At 43.7% G+C, this 24,520-nt stretch overlaps 1 protein-coding gene and 1 pseudogene across 1 annotated transcript in view; both read right to left on the reverse strand.

Annotated features, from left to right (window-relative positions):
- C26H12orf42 (chromosome 26 C12orf42 homolog) overlaps nt 1-24,520 on the reverse strand; it is a 137,910-nt gene that overhangs the window by 57,834 nt on the left and 55,556 nt on the right. The window contains exon 3 of the mRNA XM_048418534.3: nt 19,630-19,698. Within this exon, the coding sequence (XP_048274491.3) occupies nt 19,630-19,698 (69 nt within the window). The remainder of the gene's footprint in view (nt 1-19,629; nt 19,699-24,520) is intronic.
- Nucleotides 4,328-9,711, reverse strand: LOC146889742 (inner centromere protein pseudogene; annotated as a pseudogene).

The raw sequence follows: 24,520 nt of genomic DNA on the forward strand, positions 1-24,520 counted from the left end.
CGGGAAGCGCAGACAGTGGGTAGCATTGTTCCAGCACCGTGGATTTAAGCAAGAAAATCTGATTATCGGCTCATGTCAGAAGCCAAGCGATAATGCAGCTTAGCATTCGTTTGGGCTTTTTCTTTGGCCAAAAGATAATTACCGTTCATGAGGCCTTACGTAAGTGTATCTAATATCTAAGGCCCTAAAACTTATGAATAGCTAAAGCGTACAATGGGCAAAGAAGAATTATCATACTTACTATTTCTATGCCTTGTTCCACCACGATAATTTCATTACCTAGCAGGGCCAAAGCTCTAAAAATCAAAGAATCATTTCTTAAAGGGCAAGAAGTTGAACATGCTGGCAAGGTTTTCTACCCAGTTTCCTCTGGTGAAAGTTATTTCTATCAAATAAGAAGCAGATGAGGCTGAATTTTAATAGGAAATGTACCAGAGGGGACTAGGCATTACCTAGCCAGGTCATTGCACAAACAGATCTCAAGCTGGAGGAAGAAGCTGTTTTCTTCCACAGGCTGATCCTTCTCAGGTTATGGCCACAGCTGAGCGGGAAGCTCCCTGCTGACAAGCAGAGGCACAGCCAGAGCGGAAAAGCTCTGGGAAAAACGAGAGTGACTGGGGGAGCTCCGCGGAACACAATCAGTGTCAGGACGGATCGCAGAAGGCAGGCCAGAGACTCGGGGCAGAAAATGATTTGAACGAGGCGCTTGAAACTTGGCCCATGAAACCGTATCCAGCGGCGAAGATGATGAAGTGAAGCTGTGTTCAAGGCAATAGGCAAAGAAGCCTGTATAGCAACCACTCTGGTGGATATCTATAATGTCTTCAGCTCTGCATTTTAATTTTTTAGCAATATGTTTCGCGTTCTTGTCAGTATGTAGCAGGAGCCCTAACACTCTGTTGAGTGCTTAGAAACACTCTAAGACCAGTGGTTCTCAACCTGCGGGTCACAGCCCCTTTGGGGGTTGAACAACCCTTGCACGGGGGTCACATATCAGATATGCCTCCCAGCAGATATTTATATTATGATTCATAACAGTATCAAATTTTTTAACACGCAAAAGCCAAATGTATTTCTATATACCAACAATGAACAAGTACAGCCCAAAGTCAGGTAAACAATAACATGTATGGTAACTCCACAAAAATAAAGATTTAACAAAAAATGTACAGGATGTTTGTCTGCTGAGACCACAAAGTGCTGAAGAGAGAAACGAAGGGTGTCTGTGATAAGCTGTTCACAGACTGAACAAATACTCTAAGTGTGCCAAGCTCCCTCCAGCTATCTATATATTCAATGAAAGTCTAGTCGAAACTGGTAAGTTTTATACATATGAACTGATTCTAAAGTTTACATGAAAAGGTAAAAGTAATATACATCAAAATCAATTCAGAAAAGGAAATGCAAACCTGGAAGAATTAAAGCACTGGATTAAGACTTACTACAAGTTCTGGTCCTCGAGGCTGCATAGAGTCTGCACATGGGTCCATGTCCCTGTGCTCCCCCGATAAAGATGCAAAGGAAAGTCAGCGGAAAATGAGTCTCTTCAATGATTGTTGCTACAATTGGACATCCATCGGCATGTGCTCAAATACAAAAGCAGACATCCCATAGTTCAAAAAGTTAACTGGAGATGATCATAAATCCTCATGCACAAACTGGATATCAACATGTAGAAGAATGAAAATAGATCCATTTCTATCACCATGCACAAAACTCAAGTCCAAATGGATCAAAGACCTCAACATAAAGTCAACTACACTGAACCTCATAGAAGAGAAAGTGGGAAGTACACTTGAATGCATTGGCATAGGAGACCACTTCCCAAATATAACCCCAGAAGCACAGACACAGATAAACAATTAATAAATGGGACCTCCTGAAACTGAAAAGCTTCTGTAAAGTAAAGAACACAGTCAACAAGACAAAAGGGCAGCCTACAGAATGGGAAAGATCTTTACCAACCCCACATCAGACAGAGGTCTGATCTCCAAAATACACAAAGAACTCAAGAAATTAGTCATCAAAAGAACAAATAATCCAATAAAAAAATGGAGTACAGACCTAAACAGAGAACTCTCAGCATAGGAATCTAAAATGGCTAAAAGACACTTAAGGAAATGTTCAACATCCTTAGTCATCAGAGAAATGCAAATCAAAACAACTGAGATTTTATCTTACACCTATAATAATGACCAAGATCAAAAACACTGATGACAACTTATGTTGGAGAGGTTATGGGGTAAAGGGGACACTTCTGCATTGCTGGTAGGAGTGCAAACTGGTACAGCCCCTTTGAATATCTGTATGGTAATTTCTCAGAAAATTAGGAAACAACCTTCCTCAAGACCCAGCAATACCACTTTTGTGTATATACCCAAAGGATGTGCATACCACAAGGACATGTTCATAGCAGCATTGTTTGTTATAGCCAGAACCTGGAAACAACCTAAATGCCCCTTGACCAAAGAATGAATAAGGAAAATGTGGTACATTTACACAATGGAGTACTACACAGCAGAAAAAAATGACATCTTTAAATTTGTGGACAAATGGATGGGTCTAGAAAACATCATATTGAGTGAGGTGACCAAGACCCAGAAAGACAAATACTGTATGTACTCACTCATAAGTGACTTTTAGACATAAAGCAAAAAAAAAACAGCCTATAAATCACAATCCCAGAGAACCTAGACAATAATGAGGACCCTAAGAGAGATATACATGGACTAATCTACATGGGAAGTAGAAAAAGGCAAGATCTCCTGAGTAAATTTGTGGCATGGGGACCATGGGTGAGGGTAGAAGAGGGAAGAGGAAGGGAGGGGAGCAGAAAAATGTAGAGCTCAATAAAATCAATAAAAACAATCCTCATGCATTGTCAATCATGGATTATTTTAGGAAAGACAGAAGGAAACCTTTGGATTTCTTAGACATGACCCCCAAAAGGCACAGCCCATAGTCAGCAAATTAGAAACAAATAGGCGGGCTTCAGTTTCAACTGGGGAAGAGCACAAAACGTATCTGACAGAGATTGCATTCCTACAATTATCACAAACCCCACAGGAAAAAAAAAAACATGAAAAACCCACTTCAAAATGAACAAAGAACTTGAACAGACTCGTTGCCAATAAAAGATATCCAGGTGATAAAGAAGAATTTGAAATGATAGCCAGCAAATTAAAACCATGGTGAAATCTTCCTATAGCCATTAGGGTGGCTAAAGAAATACAGAAATGCTGGTAAAGATTCAGCATAATTGTCTTCATGTGGATTGTCTAAGCTTGTGTTGACAAGTGAGTTTGATCGTGTGGTTTTAGAGAGACTTGTCTTCCAGTTTACTGGGCTGTTACTGGTGCGAATCTACGGCATAAACTGTACTGCGTGCGCCATATTTTAAGGAACCTTAAATGAACTCTGCAGGGGAAGATCCTCTAGACCAGGGCTACTGTGTTCACTGTCTCTTACTGTATAAAGCACACTGCATTTATTTAGTCTTTATTTTCATCGAAAGCCGTTGGCAAAGGTCTTCTGAGCAGGATTCCACAGTAAGCTTGCCAGCGTTTCAGGCCACATAATTTAACTGCCCTTAGCGTGGAGCAGCTGGAGGTAACGGGAAACTACATGGGCCTTCCTACGGGAATGCTCAAGGCAACTGTGGTCTGATTTGGCCTGGCTGCTTGTTCCACATGGCTGACCCCAACTCTAGGAGAAACAGCACCAGTCAGGAGCTCTCAGGGCTAGGGCCTCCCAGCACTGAGCTAAGTATTTACTTAGTGGTTTTGTGGTGAAATCTTCCCCCTGCTTGCAAGCGCAGGTCCCAGGGTCCCTGAAGGGCATTCCTTCCCTGATCAAACCCTAGTGCAAGGATTTTCTCAAGTCCTCCCACTCCCCATGGCAGAGCCTGTGGAGCGGTCAGGCTGTGGGCCTGAGACTAAATCACAGAACGGTCACAGGCCAAGTCCCTCCCAAGGAATAGGCTCCATTTGCAAACAGGAAGCATGCTCAGCTGCCCTGGAAGGACATGCTGGCATGCTTCTCAGGGGTTGTCTGGCATCAGAACCTCCGGTGGAGCACCATCTGGTCCCGAGTGACCTCGAGGCACTACAGATGAAGGCCCAAGAATTACTGTGGCAGATCAACTCCTCATTGAAGCCCCTAATTGTCTTCATAAGAGCCACAGCAGCTTCGAGGTATAGACTCTATTCCAGTACCTCACAAGCACTAGACACTAAAAGTCAACCGAACTGTAACAATCTATTTACAGAGTACTGCCTACCGACCAATCAGTGCTGAATCTGGATCTTCCCCACTCACCTGTCAAGCCCCATCCTCCAGTCAGGGTTGGGAATACCTGACAAGCAGAGAAACAACAGCACAGATAGACAGAAGGGCACCAGCCCAACCAGAAACAGATAGACAGACAGACATGGATAGGCCCAGTATTTCCAGGAGAGCTGAGGATCTGCCTCATGACTTCTTCAGGCTATAGGCCAGACTGCTGGTGATCCTCCCGGCTGTAGCGAGGCGCGCGCGGGGGAGAATGATTCCAAAGAGCTCTGGAAGGTTCCGGGGAGGTAGTACTGGTGGATGATGGCCTGGCTGAGCTGGGTGCCTCTGGCCCAGGAGGGGATGGGCTTCCGGGGATGAGCCTCATCATCCATGGAGTCATCAGTGTTTAGGTCCATTCTAGTTATCTGTGCTGATGCTGGGGTGGGATTTGGGTCCTGGTGGAGTCATTTGATCTGAGGTACAAACAGGAGACTATACATCCACGGTCTCGCTCGGGGCCTTGCTGGCTGCCGCCTCTTTGGCTCTCTTTGCCCCTTCTTCCTTCAGTCGCTGCTCAGCCGGGTGCTGTTCTTCCTTCTATTCCTCCTCCAGGTCCCTCTGAAATGGGTCCTTCTGTAGCCGCAGGGCTTTCTCTCTCTCCTGCATCTCCCTCTTGGCCTGAAGACACTCCTGCTCCCTCTAGCATTCCTGCGCTCTCCGCCGCTCTTGTTCTGCCATTTGCTGCACTTGCTCAGGCGGCTCTGCTAGCCGCCTGGCCTCAGCTGCCTTGAGCTGCTCCTGATCTTCCTCCTTCAGCTGTAGCATCTCTGGAGCTGCCGCCGACGCTCCTCTTCCTCCTGTAATCGCACCTGTTGGAGCCGCCTGAGCCTGCGTGCCTCCTCCTTCTGCTTCCAGCCTGCCTCTACCTCCTCTGTCTTCTGGGCAGCTGCCTTCTGCGCAGCTGCAGCTGTTCAGCCTGCCGGCTCTCCAGACACGGGAGCTCCTTAGGGTCCACACGGAGGGGAGTGTTGTGCTTCACGAAGGACTCTATGACAGTGCTGCGGGAAGCAAAGTAGGCGTCATGAGCATCTGGTTCTTCTGCGCTGTGTTCAAGAAGGTCCAGAGGGGCCATACTACCTTGTTGGCTGGACAGGGCGGGAAAGTGGTCTTGTTCTGGGGGAGTTGCAGCTCCTCATCCTCCAGCTGTTCCTCATTCGGTTCACTCGTTGCCTGCTTATAGCTGTGTTTCCTCCTGGCACTCGGAGCTGGTTCTCTGTGTCCATCTGTTTGGTCAAACTTGACTTCTTGCTGCTGTCAACGTCTGTCGCCTGGCCGGTGACCACACACTTCGAGGTAGGCGTGCTAATCGCAATCTTGGTGGCACTGTTTTTGGAGACCTCTGGCTCCGCCTCCTTGGTGAACTCCTGCTCCGGGCCAACTTTCCGAGGCACTTCATTCAGTAGCCTCTCCGGGTAACTGTGACCTATGACGAGCGCAGAAGCTTCTGGCTCCTTGTCAGTCTTCTTGGCAAGCCAGCCTGACCTACGACTAGCGTTTTCTTGTTCTGCCACCAAACAGGACTTTGTGGCTAGTGGCACTTGGGAATCCTGGGAAATCAGGCTTTGCTTCACTGACCGAGCATTCCCAAGAGCGTTCTTGGCTGTGGGAGGAGGAGAGAAGAAAGCACCCTCTCCTGCCGTGGAGAGTCTGGGGAGCCAGGAGAGTCCTACAGGCCCCAGAGGCCTGAGCAATCTTGAGTTTGGAAGTAGAATGTCCTTCCCCAACCCCTCTGTTTTTAGAACTCTGAGGTATAGCCTTGAAGGGACTCACCGCGACAGGTTCCAGCTTCCCAGCCTCTACCGTCTTGGGTGTTGATCCCACCTCCGAAGTCAGAACATCTTCGGAAGCTGCCGTGTGATTGGAGCTCAGACTGAAGATGAAGGACAGCCACCTTTGAGCCGAATGAGGTGAAGTTCTGCACTGTTGCTCTCTGGAACTTACCTCCACCACAGCTTTCTTGATCACTGGAGTAGATCCAGCAGTGGCAGAGAAAGCAACTGGTGCCAGGGAGGCTGCTGCTACTGCCACTGACGCCTCCTCTGGAGTTATCCGCCACAACCCAAAGGGGCTGTTTTCCCCAACACTAGTAGCTGGCTTCTCCACCTTGCTGCATAGGTGCCATACTTACAAAAATGTATTCTCAGCTTAGAGAAGCCATGTTTGTCGTGATCACAGCACAGGGTGAATTCGGGATCCACCACACGCAAACTGCCTGTGCTTCCTTTCCTTTGACTCTGTTCTCTCTTAGAAATGGGGAAACTAGTCCCTATCGGGTTAAATCATAGCGACACCCCAATGATGCCGTTCACACATAGTTTAGAAAAACCAGATCGGCTAACTGCTGTATATACAACACGTGATGTAACTAATTGTCTGATGGTAAGTGCCGGCAATTCCCTGGTTATGGGATTCCCTAGTTATTTAATTTGGGTGAACAGAGGGAATCTGAGATGGTCTTTCTTGTCTATCCTGAGCATTAACTATGGACTCTGCTTCGGTCTCTCTGAGCCCACAGAACCTTGCTTAGTTGGCCCTCCATCACCTCTGGCTGAAGCAGCATCCACTGGGTCTGCACCAGGTCCTCTGTGTCTATGTTACAGCTGTTGGTGCTTTTGTGAGACTCCTCACAGTGGGGGTCCGTGTGTCTCTGATTCTTTCGCCTGCTCTTGAGACTCCTTTCCTCCCATTGAGTTGCCTTCTCCAGCCTCAATATGAGGGCCTTTGCCTTGTCTTATTATATCTTGTTTTGTCCTGTTTGGCTGTTGTCTCTTGGGGACCTGCTCTCTTCCAAAGAGAAAAAGGGGGCAGTGGATCTAGGGAAGAGGGGAAGTGGGGGGACCTGGAGGAAGTAGAGGGAGCAGAAATGGTGGTTGGAATGTATTGTATGAGAGAAGAACCTATTTTCAATTAAAAAAAAATAATGATGATTCCTTTACACTTACACTAAACAACCAGACCAGGAAATGGTGTTTGAGCCATATGTGACTATTTCATTCACTTCCGGTTATGTTCACTACTAGTGATAAACTGTCTCCATGGGAAACCATACCCCTAAGTCAGTATTCCCAGCCAATCTGGTATTTTGATATCTATTTAATTGAAATCTTACAAAGGAAATTAAAAAAAACCTCTTATACCTTGGCAAGCTTAAACCTAAGACTGTTTTCCAATATTTTTATTTGGTTTGTCTTTTGTTTTGTTTGTTTGCCCCTCTGGTTCAGCTTGCTTCCTACCAACTCCTTTCTATGGGAGGAGGGCGTTTTTCACTAAGAAGCATCCTCCAGTGGAGGGTGATGGTGACCGTATCCCAGACCCAAGGCATTGTGTGGGTATCTGCTTCTTAACCAATGGCACTGTCTGAGACTGGGCTTTTCAGGCATGAAAGGGGCCATGATGCCTAGTCTGCAAGCCGAAAATGAGAAGATCCTCTCTGGTGCTCTCCCAGGAGCTTCGAAAATGAAATTAGTTGCTTCAGCACATAGCTAGAGCCCACTTTAGGCCGGGTACTAGTTCCCTGCCAAGACTTTTCAGTGCCGCTATGGTGACTTAAATTAGGCATCAGATGTCTCCCAAGGTACTGTTTAAGCCTTTCCCAGCAAGACCGGGTAACTGCTATTTCAACACAGCTATTCCATCTTAGGAAGAATGCTAATAAGTCCATTTCCTTAATTATAAAAGTGGTAACTGTCCACTCTAAAATCCTAAACCATTCTAAAGAGGGTGTAGATATCTACCAACCTCAGAAAATTAAGTGAAACGTTCTCGGGTGTTTCCAAGGGTTTTGGTTTTGGTTTTGTTGTTGTTTGGGGTTTTTTTTGTTTTTTTGTTTTGTTTTGTTTTTTAGAGACAGGGTTTCGCTGTAGTTTTAGAGCCTGTCCTGGATTAAAGAGACAAGAATGGTAAGTACATCAAAGCAACAAAGGTATCTCGTTCTCCAGAGAGCCGTAGAAAGGCCAACACTATGAATACACGCCTGCATGTCACCGTGGTCACACTGTGACACGTTAACCCTATGGCTTGCTTCTACCTACAGATGCGCCTCAGTGGCTACAGCACTCTGACACTCTAAAAGCACACAGGATTGTACGATGGGAAGAATGCTTTGAGCCACATCCTTGATGTTACATTTTTAAATTTTATTTTGATTTTATGTGCTCTTGTGTTTTGTGTTTTGCCTGTGTGAAAGTGGAACCAGAACTAGAATTACAGACAGTTGTGAGCTGCCATGAGGGTGCTGGGAACTGAACCCTGGTCCTCCAGAAGAGCAGCCAGTGCTCTTAACAATTGAGCCATCTCTCCAGTCCTCCTTGCTGTTAAGTATGAAGGTTGTTTCTGATATTATTTTTACTTCCAGGAAGACTGCTTCACCAAACAAACCTTGATACATGTGTTTCTTTACATATGAGAACTACAGGTGTTTTCTTGACAATCACCAATTTGTGTCTCCCTGGATCAACTTCACATAATTACTAATGTGTTGAAAAATATATATAATTATTTTAAAATACATAATATAATTAATATAATATATAAAAATTATATATATATAAGCCGGGCGGTGGTGGCACACGCCTTTAATCCCAGCACTCGGGAGGCAGAGGCAGGCGGATCTCTGTGAGTTCGAGGCCAGCCTGGTCTACAAGATCTAGTTCTAGGACAGGCTCCAAAGCTATAGAGAAACCCTGTCTTGAAAAGCCAAAAAAAATTATATATATAATATACACATACATATTTTAACTGGGTCGATCAGTGAATAAAGGAGCACATAACTGAGTGTAGAGCTGGAAACTATGATCAGGGTATGTGACGTATCAGTTTAATCTATGACCAGGATCTCTGACAAACTGCTTGGGGATTCAGCTTTTCCCTCCTGCAACATGGGGAAAGTAGCATAGAGAAACTGTTTGTGTGGAATACAACCGACCAGTCAGGCTCGGCCCCTGAGCAGTGTGAGATTCCATCACTGAGCTAAAAGGAAGCATCTGTAAAAATCATTTAAATAACTATCTGCATGCATAAAAATTTCACAGACTGGGACAATCACTACAAGTGTTTGAAAGCCACAGTGAAGGACGTGCAGGACCTGGGCAGTGGGCTTTGGGCGATATTCATAACTCTATATTAAGGCATTCTGGCTACTTGAAATTTCCAATGACAACTTCAACGATGAATTTTGCAAGTACATCATTTCTATTCTTAAAATAGAATCTCCGTCGCCAAGAGAGGCGAGAGAAATGGCTCAACAGTTCAGAACTCTTGCTCTCCCAGAGGACCCAAATTTGGTTCCTAGCATCCACATTGGGCAGTTCATAAAGTCCTTAAGTCCTACTTCGAGGGATCCACTGCCCTCTTCTGGCCTGCACAGTCACCTACATCCATGACTGACAGGCAGACAGACACGCACAAATAACATAAGTAAATAAATCTTAAAAACCAAGGTAACTGCTATATAAACATGCTAAACATTGGGTAATTTTATTGCTGTCATAAGCAAATGTATTTGTTAAAGCAGTTGATTACATTGCAAAGTGATGGCTCAAGAAAGTGATTTCTGATCCTATAAAAGACAAAAGAACAGCTAATAGCAGAACTTTGGGGACCCTGAGCTCAAGGCTTAAATCCTAGCGTTCATTCATTCTTTGCTTGATGCAGTTTAAGTGGTTCGTACTCCGGGCATTATATTAAGCCGTGGTAAACAAATATTCCACAGTTTCCCTTTAAAGATAATGGATCTTCCATGGCATTGCCCATCATTGTCTAGAGTAAGAGAGAAGCTTGCTGATTTATAGAAAGTGGCACCTATAGAACACGCAGCATGCCTAGCAGCCATGGACTTCTTCCTCCCCTTCTCTACGGCTACTCAAGTATCCGAGGCAAACCGAAGGCATATAAACTAACATGCAGGCATGTGGTAAAGAAAGGGTTAACCAATCGAAGATGCTTTAAACACCCTCAGTTGTAGCCAACTAAGCCGTACAATGCAGAACCTACTGAACGATGCCCCATCACTAGACCTGGGTATTCATTTGACAGGAGACAGCATGGCACGGTGGGGAGATCCTAGTTACAGACTTAGGGTACACCACACACTCAGTTGCAGAGTCTGCTCCACAGAGTAAATGGGGAAGTTACAGCCTCAACGTCCTCTTCTAGGTAAGCAGGGGTCAGACTCCATCTTCTCTAAATGTCCGTCAAAGCCTCAGGCCACCGCTTGGCAGGCAACCTGCTCGGAACAAAACTTAACACGTAGCATGTTCCGAACATCAGAAGTAGTTGGAAAGCTGCGGGTGGGGTGGGGGGAGGTAGGCTTTATCCACATGGCTGGTTGATGTCTTCCCCCATCCTAAAATATACAATGTAGAGAGACTAGTAACTAAGGAACACTTAGTGCTGAATATAATTGCCCAGTCACTTCATGTTTTTAGCAAACACTCTTACCATTATGCGGCGTCATATTGTTCCCCTGGTGAATAGAGCCTTTAAAAATGTACTTTAAAAATGTCTACACCCGGAACTGAATGCCGTGTCCAATCTATTGGCTCTGTGTGTTTAAACACCTGTGTCTCATCACATCATAATATTGTTAACCAATAATTATACTTATGATGAGTAGTCAATCCCAAGATAGCCTTCCTTGGGACACACTCATTCATTCTTGTGTTGTCAGTAACCCGTTCGTAGCATATAAAAGCTACTCAGGTAGAACGGCACCCACCCATCCATCCATCTCATGTGCAAGAAAGCTTTGAAATTGTTATAATAAATTCTCCCGTGTCATCTCCTCTATTAGAGAATTCTTGCCTGGGTTTACAAGAATGATCAATGTTTGTTTACTAAAGTTCTAAATTTCACCTGCCTGATAAGATTAAAATGTTGCTCTGACTGAGTGTAATTTACCGCTGTTTTTTATTTCAAAGAAAACATGGAAACTTTGAGGCAGGCGTGGTGGCCCACACGTTGACTCCTAGCACTCGGGAGGCAGAAGCAAGAGAATAGCCATAAGTTAGTTCTAGGCTCACCTGGGCTTCATAGAAAGACCCTGCCCCAATCAATATATAATCAATTTGAGAGAAAAACTAAGCTTGCCTTGGAGGCCATCTGCACACTACTAAGAACCAACATTTGGTGATGAATTTAGAGAGAATTTCAAAAGAACTAACTCATCTACTTCTTGAACAAACAACAAAAGGCAGCAATATGCAAATCATTGGGGTCAAATGGAATGAACTCCACAGAACAGAATCCACATAAAGAGGGTATTAATGAAATAAGATTTGAATGACAGCTTCTAACACATGGCCGGAGTCACATCTAAGTCACTGGGCCCCACATACATACTGCACTGTATGAGACTGATGTTTTCATTAATGCTTTCACACACAACTTCACCCAAAGTCACCAGGAAGAAACTGGATGAGACTTGAACTCCGGCAGTCTAGTCTCAGAGTCTGTCCACACAATCAATATTGTGTATTGTGTTATTTGGTTTCCATCTGTGAGAGCCAAGGCCACCTGAAAACAGGTTCCAGTAACCTCAGTGTTGTTGGGGAATATTGTTTTCAGGTGTGTGACTTTTGTTTTTGCTGCCTCTGTTCAATCTGATGTCCCTATCTAAAGCACCCGATGGGTCCTAATAAAGAGATGAACGGCCAACAGCAAGGCAGGAGCAAGGACCGGTGGGCTGGCAGACAGAGTGTATAAATAGGAGAAACAAGGAAGCGGAGGAGCAAGAGAACGACGAGAGGAAGCTATCAGGGGCCAGTCACCCAGCCAGCCACAGCCACAGCCACAGCCACAGCCACAGCCACAAAGAAGTAAAGAAGAGGGAAAAGGTGGTCAGGTTAATTTAAGAAAAGCTGGCAATGAAATAAGCCAAGCTAAGGTCGGACATTCATAACCAAGAATAAGCCTCTGCTTGTGATTTATCTGGGAGCTGCGTGGTGGGCCCCTCAAAAAGTCAAAAGAGTAAAACAACACACAACATTATAGCATACCAGCTCAGGGCTTGAATATCCATCTAGAGCCTGAGAAAACTGGAGGAAAAAAAAAAAAAAGCTGCTCCTTTAAGAGTTTGTGCTTGCTGGTGAACCCTTGAGCAGCCGGAATGCAAAGTAGTAACAAAAAGCGAAGTAAAAATGTCTCCCACAACACAAGCGTTGGCATTCTAGATCCCAAGGTTGGCTGAATGCAGTTCCTGGTCCTCTACCTCCAACGTGGCTGCAAGGTTTGAACTAAACTTTCACAAACCAACCCGAAAGCTGGTGGAGCCAGCTGCTAGAGCACGGAGAAGATCCAGGTGTAGCTTAACAGTCTAAAGTTTGCTTGTGAGGTCACAAAAGGTTAAAAGATATACAGTAAAAGGGGTCCAGACCCCGCAAAAAGAGTTTTAAAAAATATAATAAAGTCTTTAAAGAGACAGTAAAAGCAATGTAGAAGAAAGAAGCCAGTGAAGATGGGAAACACACAGGGAGTTTGGATCCTGTATATTATTGTGTTGATTTTAAATTTTTTGATTGCTTTAAAGCAAATGACAGCTACTAACAGACCTGGAATTGAAAGAGGTACTGTCAAAATAAACCAGCCTGGATATTATTTTTTAAAGTTTTTTTAAAAAAATGTATTTGTCAAATGGAAATCAAAAATGCTTTGGAGAGCAGTTTTGTTTTTGTTTCCACGGGAAACAGGAGGCTGTGGATTCGCTCCAGGGTGATTTGGATCTGGTCTGATCAGGGGAGACCTCCTGAAACGTGACAGGTGATATCTATCAACAAAGGTTATAATGGGTCTTTCCAAGGCTTGGCGATTATCTCAAATTTTCTCTCTGGGACCCTAAAAATACTTCACCCACATTCAGCAGGAAGCAGTCTAGAGAACACAATGTCCACATTCCTAAGAGAAAAGGGGGTATGGGTGGTCTTTGGTTATGTTGTGAGTCATGGATGTTTGTTATATTTAGAGGGATACAGGATAAAAAGGCAACTATTAATCTCAGACATTTTGCACTGGCATGGATTTTGGTATATGGGTACAAATTCAAAGCCAGTTTTGTTACACTGTATATATGTTTTTACTCTTGTTTAGAGGACTTTGCATATTGATACAAATTTAATGTAATTTTGTGGCAATTTTTGTTTCTACTCCTTTGTTTAAAGGACTTTTTCATATTGATACAAATTTAAGGAAATTTTCATTACTACACACTGTATACATGTTTCTACTCTTGTTTAAAGGATTTTATATATTGATATCAATTTAAGGTTTTTGTTACAACATATTTTATATATGTTTTTGCTCTTGTTTATTGTACCTTTGCATTTCATTTAAAAAAATGTAAGGTAAAATTCTAGTTTTTGAAAGCTGTTTTTAATGAACTGTGCAGGACAATCAAGAAACACAGATCAGTAGTTAGTTGTCTTCAACAAACAGATTTGTAAATATTCTAAGTATGTTTCCAGATCATATAGAGATATATTTAAGATAGACAGGTGATCTCCAAACCATCTAAAGACCCACAGAATATGGCATTTAAAATGGTTTGTTAATGTAGGGATTTTCATGACAACGAGACACATTTGCTCCTGGCAGCACCAGTTTACTTCAGAGATGATGGGCAACTAAGAAACTCCTTTTAATGGAGTTTGTTTTCAGTGTGGTAAGGTTAGCCACTGAGTATAGAAACTGTTCTTGCCTGGATTGAGTGACAATATATGTTGTATAAACTGGACATGCAGGACCCACAGGAAAGTGACCACTGAACTTTGCCAAAACAAGGCTGGATGATCCTTCACGGTTCCTGCTTCACAGGAAACTGCCAGACATTCTGCAGGATGCAGAAGAAAGTGACTGACAAACGACCAATATGAGTGAGATAGTTTTTCAAATTCCTGCTCCGTTGAAAAGTCTGCCAGAAACTAAGGGCCCGTAGGCTGAAGGTAGATGCGCCAATGTTGCAAATGAGTGACTGTCCAGGCAGTCAGGTGTCTCTATCATTTCTACAGTTTTTAAAAGTCGTTTGCACTGCATTTCTTGTTTATTTAAATAATATTATATTCTTCTGGTGCCTTTGATGGAGTTGAAGACTAGACAGTTATAGTTGCAGTTTTTCTTAGAAATGATGGAAAGTAAGTTAGGCATAAAATTTTGGATTTATTAAGATAGGATAGATTATGGGGTATTTTCTTAAAATTTACCAGACACAAAGGAATTGGAATTCAATACATTGTGAATGCAATATTTACTTGATAATTCTTCTTATTGTATACAGTCTTACTATGTTAAAATTAATTTTTTTTTCATTTTTGTTTAGAAACTTAAAAGGGGAAATGTTGGGGAATATTATTTTCAGGTGTGTGACTTTTGTTTATGCTGCATTTGTTTAATTCTGTGACGCTGTCACTGTGCCTGTCTAAAACACCTGATGGTACTAAATGAAGGGATGAGAGGCCAATAGCAAGGCAGTGTCTGGATGACGACTGCACATCTGCCTTTCCTCTTCCCAGAATTCTCCTAGTCTGGTTGCCCCACCTATACTTCCCGCCTCGCTACTGGCCAATCAGCATTTTATTAAATTAATATGAGTGACAAATCTTTACAGGGTACAAGAGCATTCTCCCACAGCAACATCCTTACAGCATTTTCATGTATGTTTGGTTTAAGTTATTTGCACACACCCTCACTCCTTTCACTTCAAAATTCTATAAAATCAGTGGTAGAATGTCTGGCCGGCAAGCATGAGGCCCTGGATTTGACCCACAGCACCATCAAAGAAACTGTGAAAACAGTATGGATAGATATGAAGCAATATGTCCTCTTCGGCTTTTACTTATTTATATATTTTAAATTCAGTGAGATATGTAGACTATGATATATTTATAATTTATAAACACATTAATGTAACTTGTGATGTCTACTAAGTGTCATGATACAGACATAAACATAAGCAGAGTGAATATGGACACTCAATTTTTTATCATCACTGCAAGGTATTTGCAATTAAAATTTTCATAGCACTGTTCTAATCCTTTGATGCCTACTGACTGATGAGCCATTCTCAGTGGATTTGCACAGGAACATTTCACCCCTGGATGTCCCATGGACCAGCTCTACTGGCCCTCAACAAGTGGAGCTGACTCCTGAGAAAAACATCAACCAAACATTCCAGGTACGCTCATTTCAGGTAGACGGGACAAGAAGGGTCCAAGAGGGAAGTGTGCTTGGAAGCTGAATAGAACCATGGAGGCCAAGAGAAGAGTGGAGACTAGCCTGTAGCCTATATAAGACTTCGGAGTCATGGTGAACAATGTTAGTGAAACTGCTTATGGTTGGAGACTGTACGCAGACTACGGTGCTTTTATGTTTTTGGAAACATCACTAAGTCCTTCAATCCAGCTTTGACCCAGAATGTATTTTTACCACCATCTGTTTGCTTTGCCTACATCTCAGATAGCTTTCAACCAGAAAGAAAACACCAGAGTGTATAAATGTATCCCCTCCACGGACACAGCAATCACATTAAACTAAAAGAATGATTCTCTGGCCTGATTCATTCTGCATTAAGTCATTCAGGTCATCCTTGATGTTGTGTGTAGTGTCCGCCATAAACCAGCTGCAACATTGTTTAAGTATGCCACAATGAACTTGGCCATTCTCCTGCTGATGGACCTGTCTTTTTAGCATCCCATTCATTGTAAAACTCACGCCTCCAAAAGTCAGTCCTTATGTGTCTTCACCAACTATTAATTCCATGCTGGTGAGGACGGCTGAGTTACAGCTCTTTGAGTCTGCAACTGTGTTAACTGGAGCCCTTTGTATCTGCAACTGTGTTAAACTGTTAAATGTTCTCCCACGCGATTCTGTAGTGTGTGACGTTCCTGCTTCTCTACATCTCTGTAAGAATCAGAGGTGGGGGGTGACTCCTAGGAAAGAGCATCTTTCCAGACACCACAGGGCTGATACACATATGAACTCAAAGAGACTGGGACAGCAAGAAAAAGGCCTTGCACAGGTTCAGCCAGACTAAATTCCAGCACTCAGAAGAAGAAATGACACAAAGTCCTACCCATAACCAAGAAGTTATGTATGTACCACGGACACCTGCTGGGAAACGGACATTTTCTCCATTGGATGTCACTGGTTTTATCAACCACAATCCAGATCAGGCTTGATGCCCAAGAGTAATTGGCCAACACAAAACGGACTCCATGGCTTTTTTGGATTATAATTGTAGTAGTGGCTGTTGGTAGTGGCAGCGGCGGTGGTGTGTGTGGCCTTTCTTCTTCATCTGAGGGGGGTTGTATTGGTTTTTTTTGTCTTATTGGCTTTTGCTTTTTTGATTTGGTTGAGAGAGAGAGAGAGAGAGAGAGAGAGAGAGAACCTGAAGTTGGGTAGGTAGTTGGGAGTAGGGAGGATCTGGGAGGAGTTGGGGGAAGAGGAGGTTATGTTCAAAATATATCGTACAAAAAAATTTAAATAAAAAGTTCTCACCTAACCCTAGTTTTCTAAACAGTTTTAGTTTTTCCTCCAATGAATTAGTGTAAATGTCCATGGGAATGGGAATGTTTCTGTTCATTTGGTTTATTAGTATGTATTTTACACATTTGTTTTTATATTAAACTATTCTCTGTCATTAGAATTAATCCTAACTAGTTAGGATGTGCTTTCATTTTACAGACTGAATTTGAACTTGCTAGCACTCCATTTACTATCTTTTATAAATTATTATGATCTACGATCTATTTCATTTTAAAAGTATTGCTAGCTCCAAAGGATGAGCTACATATTTTTCTCTTTCTCTCCATAATAGTTCCTGGCATTTGACATTTTATCAAAACAGTTACTGAGTGTGGCTGACTCTTTGGGAGCAACAGAAAAATTTTGAATTTTAATTGAAAAAATGTATTTTTTAATTTTTTGTTTGTCATATTATAATATCTGTACTGAATTCAGGCACAAATTTCCAAAGAGGCAAAAATATTTTTCTTTACTGTTGCTTTTATAACAGCCATTTGATCATCTTTTGGTGCTCAGGGAACACAATATAAAAAGGACAATATACTGAGACACCCACATTCTGATGCTGGTCAGACAGAGGGCGTCTGATGTGTAACCTAACCTATGATAGTGTCCCATATATGACATATGTTATAAGTGCTATATGCTATACAGTATTTGATATACAATACAGAATACCACAGATGTGATATATAGTAGGGAAGAAAGTATATGAGTTAGCATAGAGTGTAGCTCTAAAGTATGGCAACATAGAAGTGTTTTAAAGAGAAACATCTTAAAAGGTTTTCCTACCGTCTCTGTAATTCCTCCAATGCACAAAACCACACCAACACAGAGAGGGAAGAAGAAGGAAGGGGCCCATCCAACTGAGAACCCCGAAAACACAGACCCAGGGCTCAGACAAGACTTCACCACCCCACCACTCCTTGCTGAAATCCAGAGGAAAAGAGGGGTGTCCAGGAGTCCACTGTCAACAAGCTTTGTGTCACTGAATCTGTACAGGCAATGCAGGACTGCCACGTGGAACACACCTCTCCCAGCAGAGGGATTTCTGACCCCCCTTTAAGAAGTTTCGCCTTCTAAAGGTTTTAGCACACTAATGGAATGGCCTCCATAAGGGGATTTGTAGAAGGAGCGGTGGGCCGCTTCCTGACGCCCGGATCCCAGCTAGCTTACACTCGAAATAATTACACGGAATCTGTATTCATTTAAACATTGTCTGGCCCATTATCTGTAGCCTCTGATTGGCTAACTCTTACATATTGATCTAACCCATTTCTAATAATCTGTGTAGCACCACGAGGTGGTGGCTTACCAGGAGGATTCTAACCTGCGGCTGTCTCGGAGAGGAGAGTCATGGCGTCTGACCGCCTCTGCTTTCTTTCTCCCACCATTCTGTTCTGTCTACTCCACCCACCTAAGGGCTGACCTATCAAAAAGGCCAAGGCAGTTTCTTTATTAACCAATGAAAGTAACACAGACAGTTAACACTCCTCCATCAGGGATTGTCCTAAAGTCTCTTCCCTTCCCTGCAAACCCTCCTGTGAGTCATAAACTCCATTAGCTGAATGGATCCTTAGGAGGCCAATGACTTGAAACAGAAAACTGCCCGTGTTTTCTGTAGACTCGGCCCTCTGCCCCAGTGCAGAAAGAACTGGAATAAAATCAGGTCATGGATGTGTTTGTATGTTTTAAGTAGGCCATGTTTCCATCTTCTCAGCGTTGGCCCCGTTCTTTATAATCTTCGAATGTGAGTTTACACCTCCGGTTACTCCTAGAATTCTATTTCCAGTCACGGCACCCTACTTTGGAGGAAGCACCAACTGGGGGCAAACTGTGATGGAGGTTTTGTTGCTTGATTTTGTTCTTCTTTCTTATTTCCAAATTTTTCTTTGTCCCATTGGTGGTGGTTGGTGGTGGGTGTGTTGCTTGTTTGTTAGTTCGTTTGTTTGAGAAAGGGTCTCACCATGAAGCCCTGACAAGCCTGAAACTACTAAATTTTGGAAAGGGAAAACTAGAAGGTAAAACGATCTTAGTATCGCCCCCAAGCCTCATTCACCTGCCTGGGACCTAGTGGGTATGTCAGTGTGTCTGGACTCTGGAGTCCTCTTGAGAAGATGTTGCAATTCCCCTCGTGGCAAACAGAAAGGACGTGGAGTCATGGAGCGATCTGACACTGTGCATTTCAGTGCAAAATCTCCTCCTCCTCAGTCCTGCTTTTGTAGACAAAGCTCAGGTACAGCTAACTCTGGGATGCCACCAGGGCTCCATGACCATGGAACCAGCCTGCTAGCCATGGCGACCCTCTCTGTGTACACCCTTAGAGAGGCAGAGATTCACATCTGGGGGATGTGAATATCTCACATTGAGATAGACATTCACTTTGCCCTTCCATGGGCCATTAGCAACCAAGGAGTAAAAGCAGCCTGCGGAGAGAGATATTTTCCAGTGTTGGTATGTCCTCTAGACCCCCTAAACTGTGACATACTCGGGCACGAAAAAGGCATCGAATATGTGCATCTAGTCTTGCTAGCCAAATGAGTCTTTCCTTAGTGTACATACATATATCTGTGTGCTCAAAGAGCAAAGGGCTCACACGATTCTCAGACACACTCAAGGTTCTGTAGGAAATACCTTCTAACGATCTTATTTAGGGGTTTAAAACACAAATAATTAGCAGTTATAATTTCCAAAATAAGTACAAAGGAATAAATGCTATGTGCCGAGCTATGGAACACAAAGGACACTGGAGATGCGGTCCCAGGCAGCTGGATTCTGTTTACTCACTCTTGTATGGGATGAGCCTCTCTTCCACAGGGTCACACTGCTCACGATGGGAATATAGCAAAAGGACTTCTGGAAGAGAGGGAAGAAGGCATTAAGCGTCACTTCAGACCCGTTTCATCACTGAGACATGAGTTTGGGGCAGCTCAGAAGCTAATTGATTCAAACGGTTGTTCATGCCGTGAGTACCCGATAACCCACAGAACACTGGCCCGGTTTCCATGGGAACCATGGCAAACTCCAAATGCGGCTGCCACCCTTAAGAGTCCAGATGAAGTCGCATACAGGAAGTTTAAAAGAACCTCACGAATGAATTTAAAAGTTTGATGCTGGTGTGTTAATAGAGGAGAAAATGACTCCTGAGATTTAATCAGCTGAAACAGAGTCCAGCTGGTACACCCTGTGATACACACTTTTGGCATTTGCCATATAATCCTGAGCCATTCCCAACTGATTATATATGCAAAGTCAACCACCCAAGGACCTTAGTCAGAAACGAGTACTCCTTGGTGGAAGTCATTAATTTACAGCTGTATTTTATGCGGACTTGACATGGGAAAAATTTGCTCAAAACAAACGAGCAATACATATAATCTGATTGCTCAGGGGAGCCAGAGAAGGTAACCTGAGGATCTCGGGGTGGGGGAGAACCTTGACATTTTCCAGAAAATGTCAAACCTTCCTAGGATTACTATCAGGATTGGTTTCCTAACTTCTTGTTTTCAATTTGATGTTTTTCATTTAGTCACACTGTTCAGAGCCCTTGACCCAGCATTTACTAAACTCAGTCCAGGTACCGTGAAGAGTACTCCTCCCACACACACACACAGGCCCAAGTTAAGTATATGGGGATGAAAGTGAAAAATGGTGGCCCTTCCGCTTTCCACCAAAGTGACAAGGATTTAAAGATCTTATTTGTTGATTTAGTTTTATGTGGAGGTGTATATGCCTGAGTGTGTGTACATGTACCGTGTGTATAAAAGTGCCCAGCGTGGCTAGAAGAGGGCTCTGATTTCCTGCAACTGGAGACATCGGTGGTTGCAAGCTGCCTGACGTGGGTGTTGGGAATTAAACCTGGGTCTTCGGCAAGATCAGCAAATTCTCCTAACCATGGAGCATCTCTCCAGCCGGGGTGAGCAGGATTTAAAACAGGGATAGTCACAGAGACTCGTGTAGGGAAGAGCGGTAAAACTGGGTGTCCTGGAGGAGAAAGGCAGGCGATGTATGCAGAGGCAAAGGTGGGAGATGGTGTGGACTTGGGAAACAGACTTCTTCCTGCTCGACAAAAATCAAGAAGAAATGATGGTCTTCCTGAAACCCAAAACCAAGACTGAAGGACAAGAGAAGTCAAAGGTTTGAGGCAGTCAAAAAAATAATGAAACTCCTGAATCTAGAGGGAGTATATGGATGAGGAAGAAGATTTCCAAGGGCCTTGAAAGTGAGGATTATAAACACAGCGTAAGTATAGGCATTGGTGCAAGCCGGTGAAGTCAAGCAAACACATCTTTTACATGGTAGCCCTGGTGTCAGTTCTGTACATGACAAACAACAAGCAGGACTAAAGAACACAGGTGAGAACCAGGAAGGAATCCCAAACTAGCAACACTTGCCCACTAGGTGAAGAAGTTACTTCAGCTCGCCCGACATAGTGAAGGGCCAATGCAGCATCACCAAGCCTGGACTATTAACTCTCTGTTGAGTTACAGGGGACACATACACCCTTCAGATCCCAGAAGTCTGCCTTGGAGAACCTGGAGACCACCTCGTCTGTGCAGGAAGGATGGACTCCTGTTTAAAGAATGGACCCAGGTGAAGTCCCATGCCCAACATGGATCTCCGTCTCCAATCTCTGTACTCACTCCACCCATGCACCTGGGGTTTTCCAACTAGGTAGAGCCTTTGCCTGAGGCGGGCAGGACCCTTAGTACATGGCTCTGACATTGACTTCAGATTGCTTGTTCAAGCTGCGCTCATGTCAGGGTACAATGGAGTAGCCTTGCTCAGAATGACTGTGACAGGAAAACAGTATCTCCATATGCGCACAGCGTCCCTGTAAATTGTGCTTCCCAAACAGTGAGGCTCCCTGGCAGCCAACCGTACACACTCATCCTTTAAAAACAAGGAAAAGTAGAACGTCTTGTTGACGTATAACTGATACACAAATGACTGCCTGTGTCTGCTGTCTCCAGAGTGGCGTCTTGGGAGGTATCTACTGGAGAAAAGAAGCCACCGAGATTAGGACTATCAACTCTCTAAGACAGCCTCTCCTGGAACCTTCAAAACGCAGGTAGAAATTATTTTCAAATAAAAGGCTGGTGTCATCAACAAGCTCGTGGGGGAGGGGCTAGTCATTGTCAGTCATTAACCTGATTTTCTAATGAATGTGGCATTAGGCATTCATTAACAATCGTTTGTGTTTACGTTGAGCCGTTGATGTGGGATGAAGGTTGGTAAATGAAAGCAAATTTAGCCAGACAGTTCTGGACTCTTATAAAGCAATTAACTTGTTTGGCAGTAATTACATGCTGAAAGCTAAATCAAGTGCATTTAGGAAGGCACAAGAGTCGCCGCAGAAAGCCAGGGTCCTCTGCTCCAAAATACTCTACTAATAACAATAACAAAATAATAATAATAATAATAATAATAATAATAATGACAGCAACAACAACAACCGCCCATGTTTCTCTGAAGAAGAAAGAGAAAAAGCAGAAACAAACCATAAGCGACAAGCAGAGGACTCAGGTTTGATGAGCAGAAGTGAGGTCATAGCCCATATGTTAGAGGAGAGGCAGGTTACCAAAAATAAGGAGAGATCGGCCTATTTAATTTTGATTTTTAAAAACTATTCTGTGACACGATATTGTGGAACCAGGTGTCATAGAAGCAAGATACAGGTTTTTTCCCCATTCACATCCATGCGCACATTCATGAGACATTCTCTGCATGAACGGCGAAAACCAAACCTGCTGGCAGGAGCACCCATGGCCACTCCCTTGAAGTGACAGGTTTTTACCACTGACCGATTTTTATCTTCAGACGACACCCGAGTGTGGCCTTTATTCAATGTAGTGTGTGGCTAAATGTTCCAGTCATTAAACCCAGCCAACAACTTGTGAGAAGTGAATTGAGCACTGTGGTGGCCTTAAGAAAAGCATTTGGGGAAAGATGGCTGAACCGGCGTAAAGCCAAGGAAGAAAGCACAAAATTCCATGCAAAGTTTCTCATCGAAGTGTCCCTGCAGGGCCGCATATACAGCTTCAGTGACGCTTCCAGACGGGAAGTCACTGTTTTCAGAATTTCCAGTCCTCTAAAATTCAGTAGAGAAATAGGAAGAGAAAAGATGTGTGTGTGTGTGTGTGTGTGTGTGTGTAAGACTGTGTGTGTGTGTTACTTGTGTGAGAGAGACTGTGAGTGTGTGTGTGAGTATGTACATGTATATGAAAGAGTGTGTGTGTGAATGTGTGAGTATGTGTGCGTGTATATGTGGTATGTGTATGGTGTGTGTGTGTGTTTGCATGATGTGTATTGTGGGGTGTGTGTGTGTATGGTATGTGGGGTGTGTGGGGTGTGTATGTGTGGGGTGTGTATGAGGCGTATATGAGTGTGTATATATGTGATATGTGTGGTGTGTGTGTGGTGTGTGTATGGTGTATGGGTATGGTGTGTGCGTGGTATGTGTGTGGTGTGTATATGTGGTATGTGTGTGTGTGGTGTATGTGTGGTATTTATATATGGTGTATGTGTGTGTATGTGGGGTGTGTGTGTGTGTGTGTGTGTGTGTGTGTGTTCCCTCCTAGGGCATCAATAAGTCGATTAAGCCGCAAGAGCAGATCTTGAGACGAGCCCGAGAGCTGGAGACAAGGGTTTTCAAGCTCGATTCCTGGTCTGGGTCGTCCTCCTGTAAGGATGGGAGATGGGAGGTGACAAATACCTCCACAGACTCCACAGATAAAAGTTTGCATACACTTGAGGGTCAGTAACCAAAAGAAAGTTCCCAGGAGGCTCTGCAAAGGGCAGCTGACCTTGTGGAAACATTTGCGAAGTGCTTGGGTGTCCACGGGGCTAAAAGCAAATACTTGCTTTGTCCCTGGGATGGGAACAGAACGCAGAAACCAGGAGAGAGCCTTTTGAAATCCCTGCTTAGGCCACCGGACTGCGCCAAGTAAAAAGAAGCATTCGCCACCACGAGTGCCGTTTCTTTTCAGAGGAGTCGTTTGGTTATCAGAGAAAACCCATCTGTTTCTAGGCATAGAATCAAGATATTAAGTTCAAAACTCATTAATTAGCCCACTTAATTGAACCCACGCCTACAGATCTAGATTATCTACTTAGTTAACCTAATCAGCAAATTGCTTCCTGACTTAACACCCCAGCGGTGCTCCAATGCATCACCCCCATCCCCTTCACAGTCGTCCCAGGAAGTTCTCCTGAGTCTTCATAGACAAAGGCATTCACGTCAGGAGATTCGGGGACCCTGCTACTGAGGCAGCTGTTACTGATGGACGTTCCTGATATTGTAATGTACAATCAAGTCACCCGGGGCTCTCTGGCCAAAATGTGCAGGTGAGATCAGGGGGTCTAGTGTGGCCCCAAGATCCTGCTTTTGTACCAATCTTCCTGATGATATGGCTCACATAGAACACACTGATGAGACTCTGATCCTTACAGTATTTATTGTCTTAGAGAGGTGAGAAGAGGCCAGGATTGGTGGAAGGAACATGCCTTATAATCCCAACCCTTTGGAGGCCAAGGCAGGAGGCTTGCCAAGAATAATCGGTTCTGCATAGGTAGCCTCTAAGAGGTCAGCCAGGTTAGAAAAAAACCACTTCAAACATGATAAATAAAATAAAGAGATTAAGATTGAAGGTAACTGAAGCCTTGGAAATAGATTCTT

This window comes from Myodes glareolus, chromosome 26 (assembly GCF_982192425.1).
Source record: "Myodes glareolus chromosome 26, mMyoGla1.1, whole genome shotgun sequence".
Classification (NCBI taxonomy): domain Eukaryota; kingdom Metazoa; phylum Chordata; class Mammalia; order Rodentia; family Cricetidae; genus Myodes; species Myodes glareolus.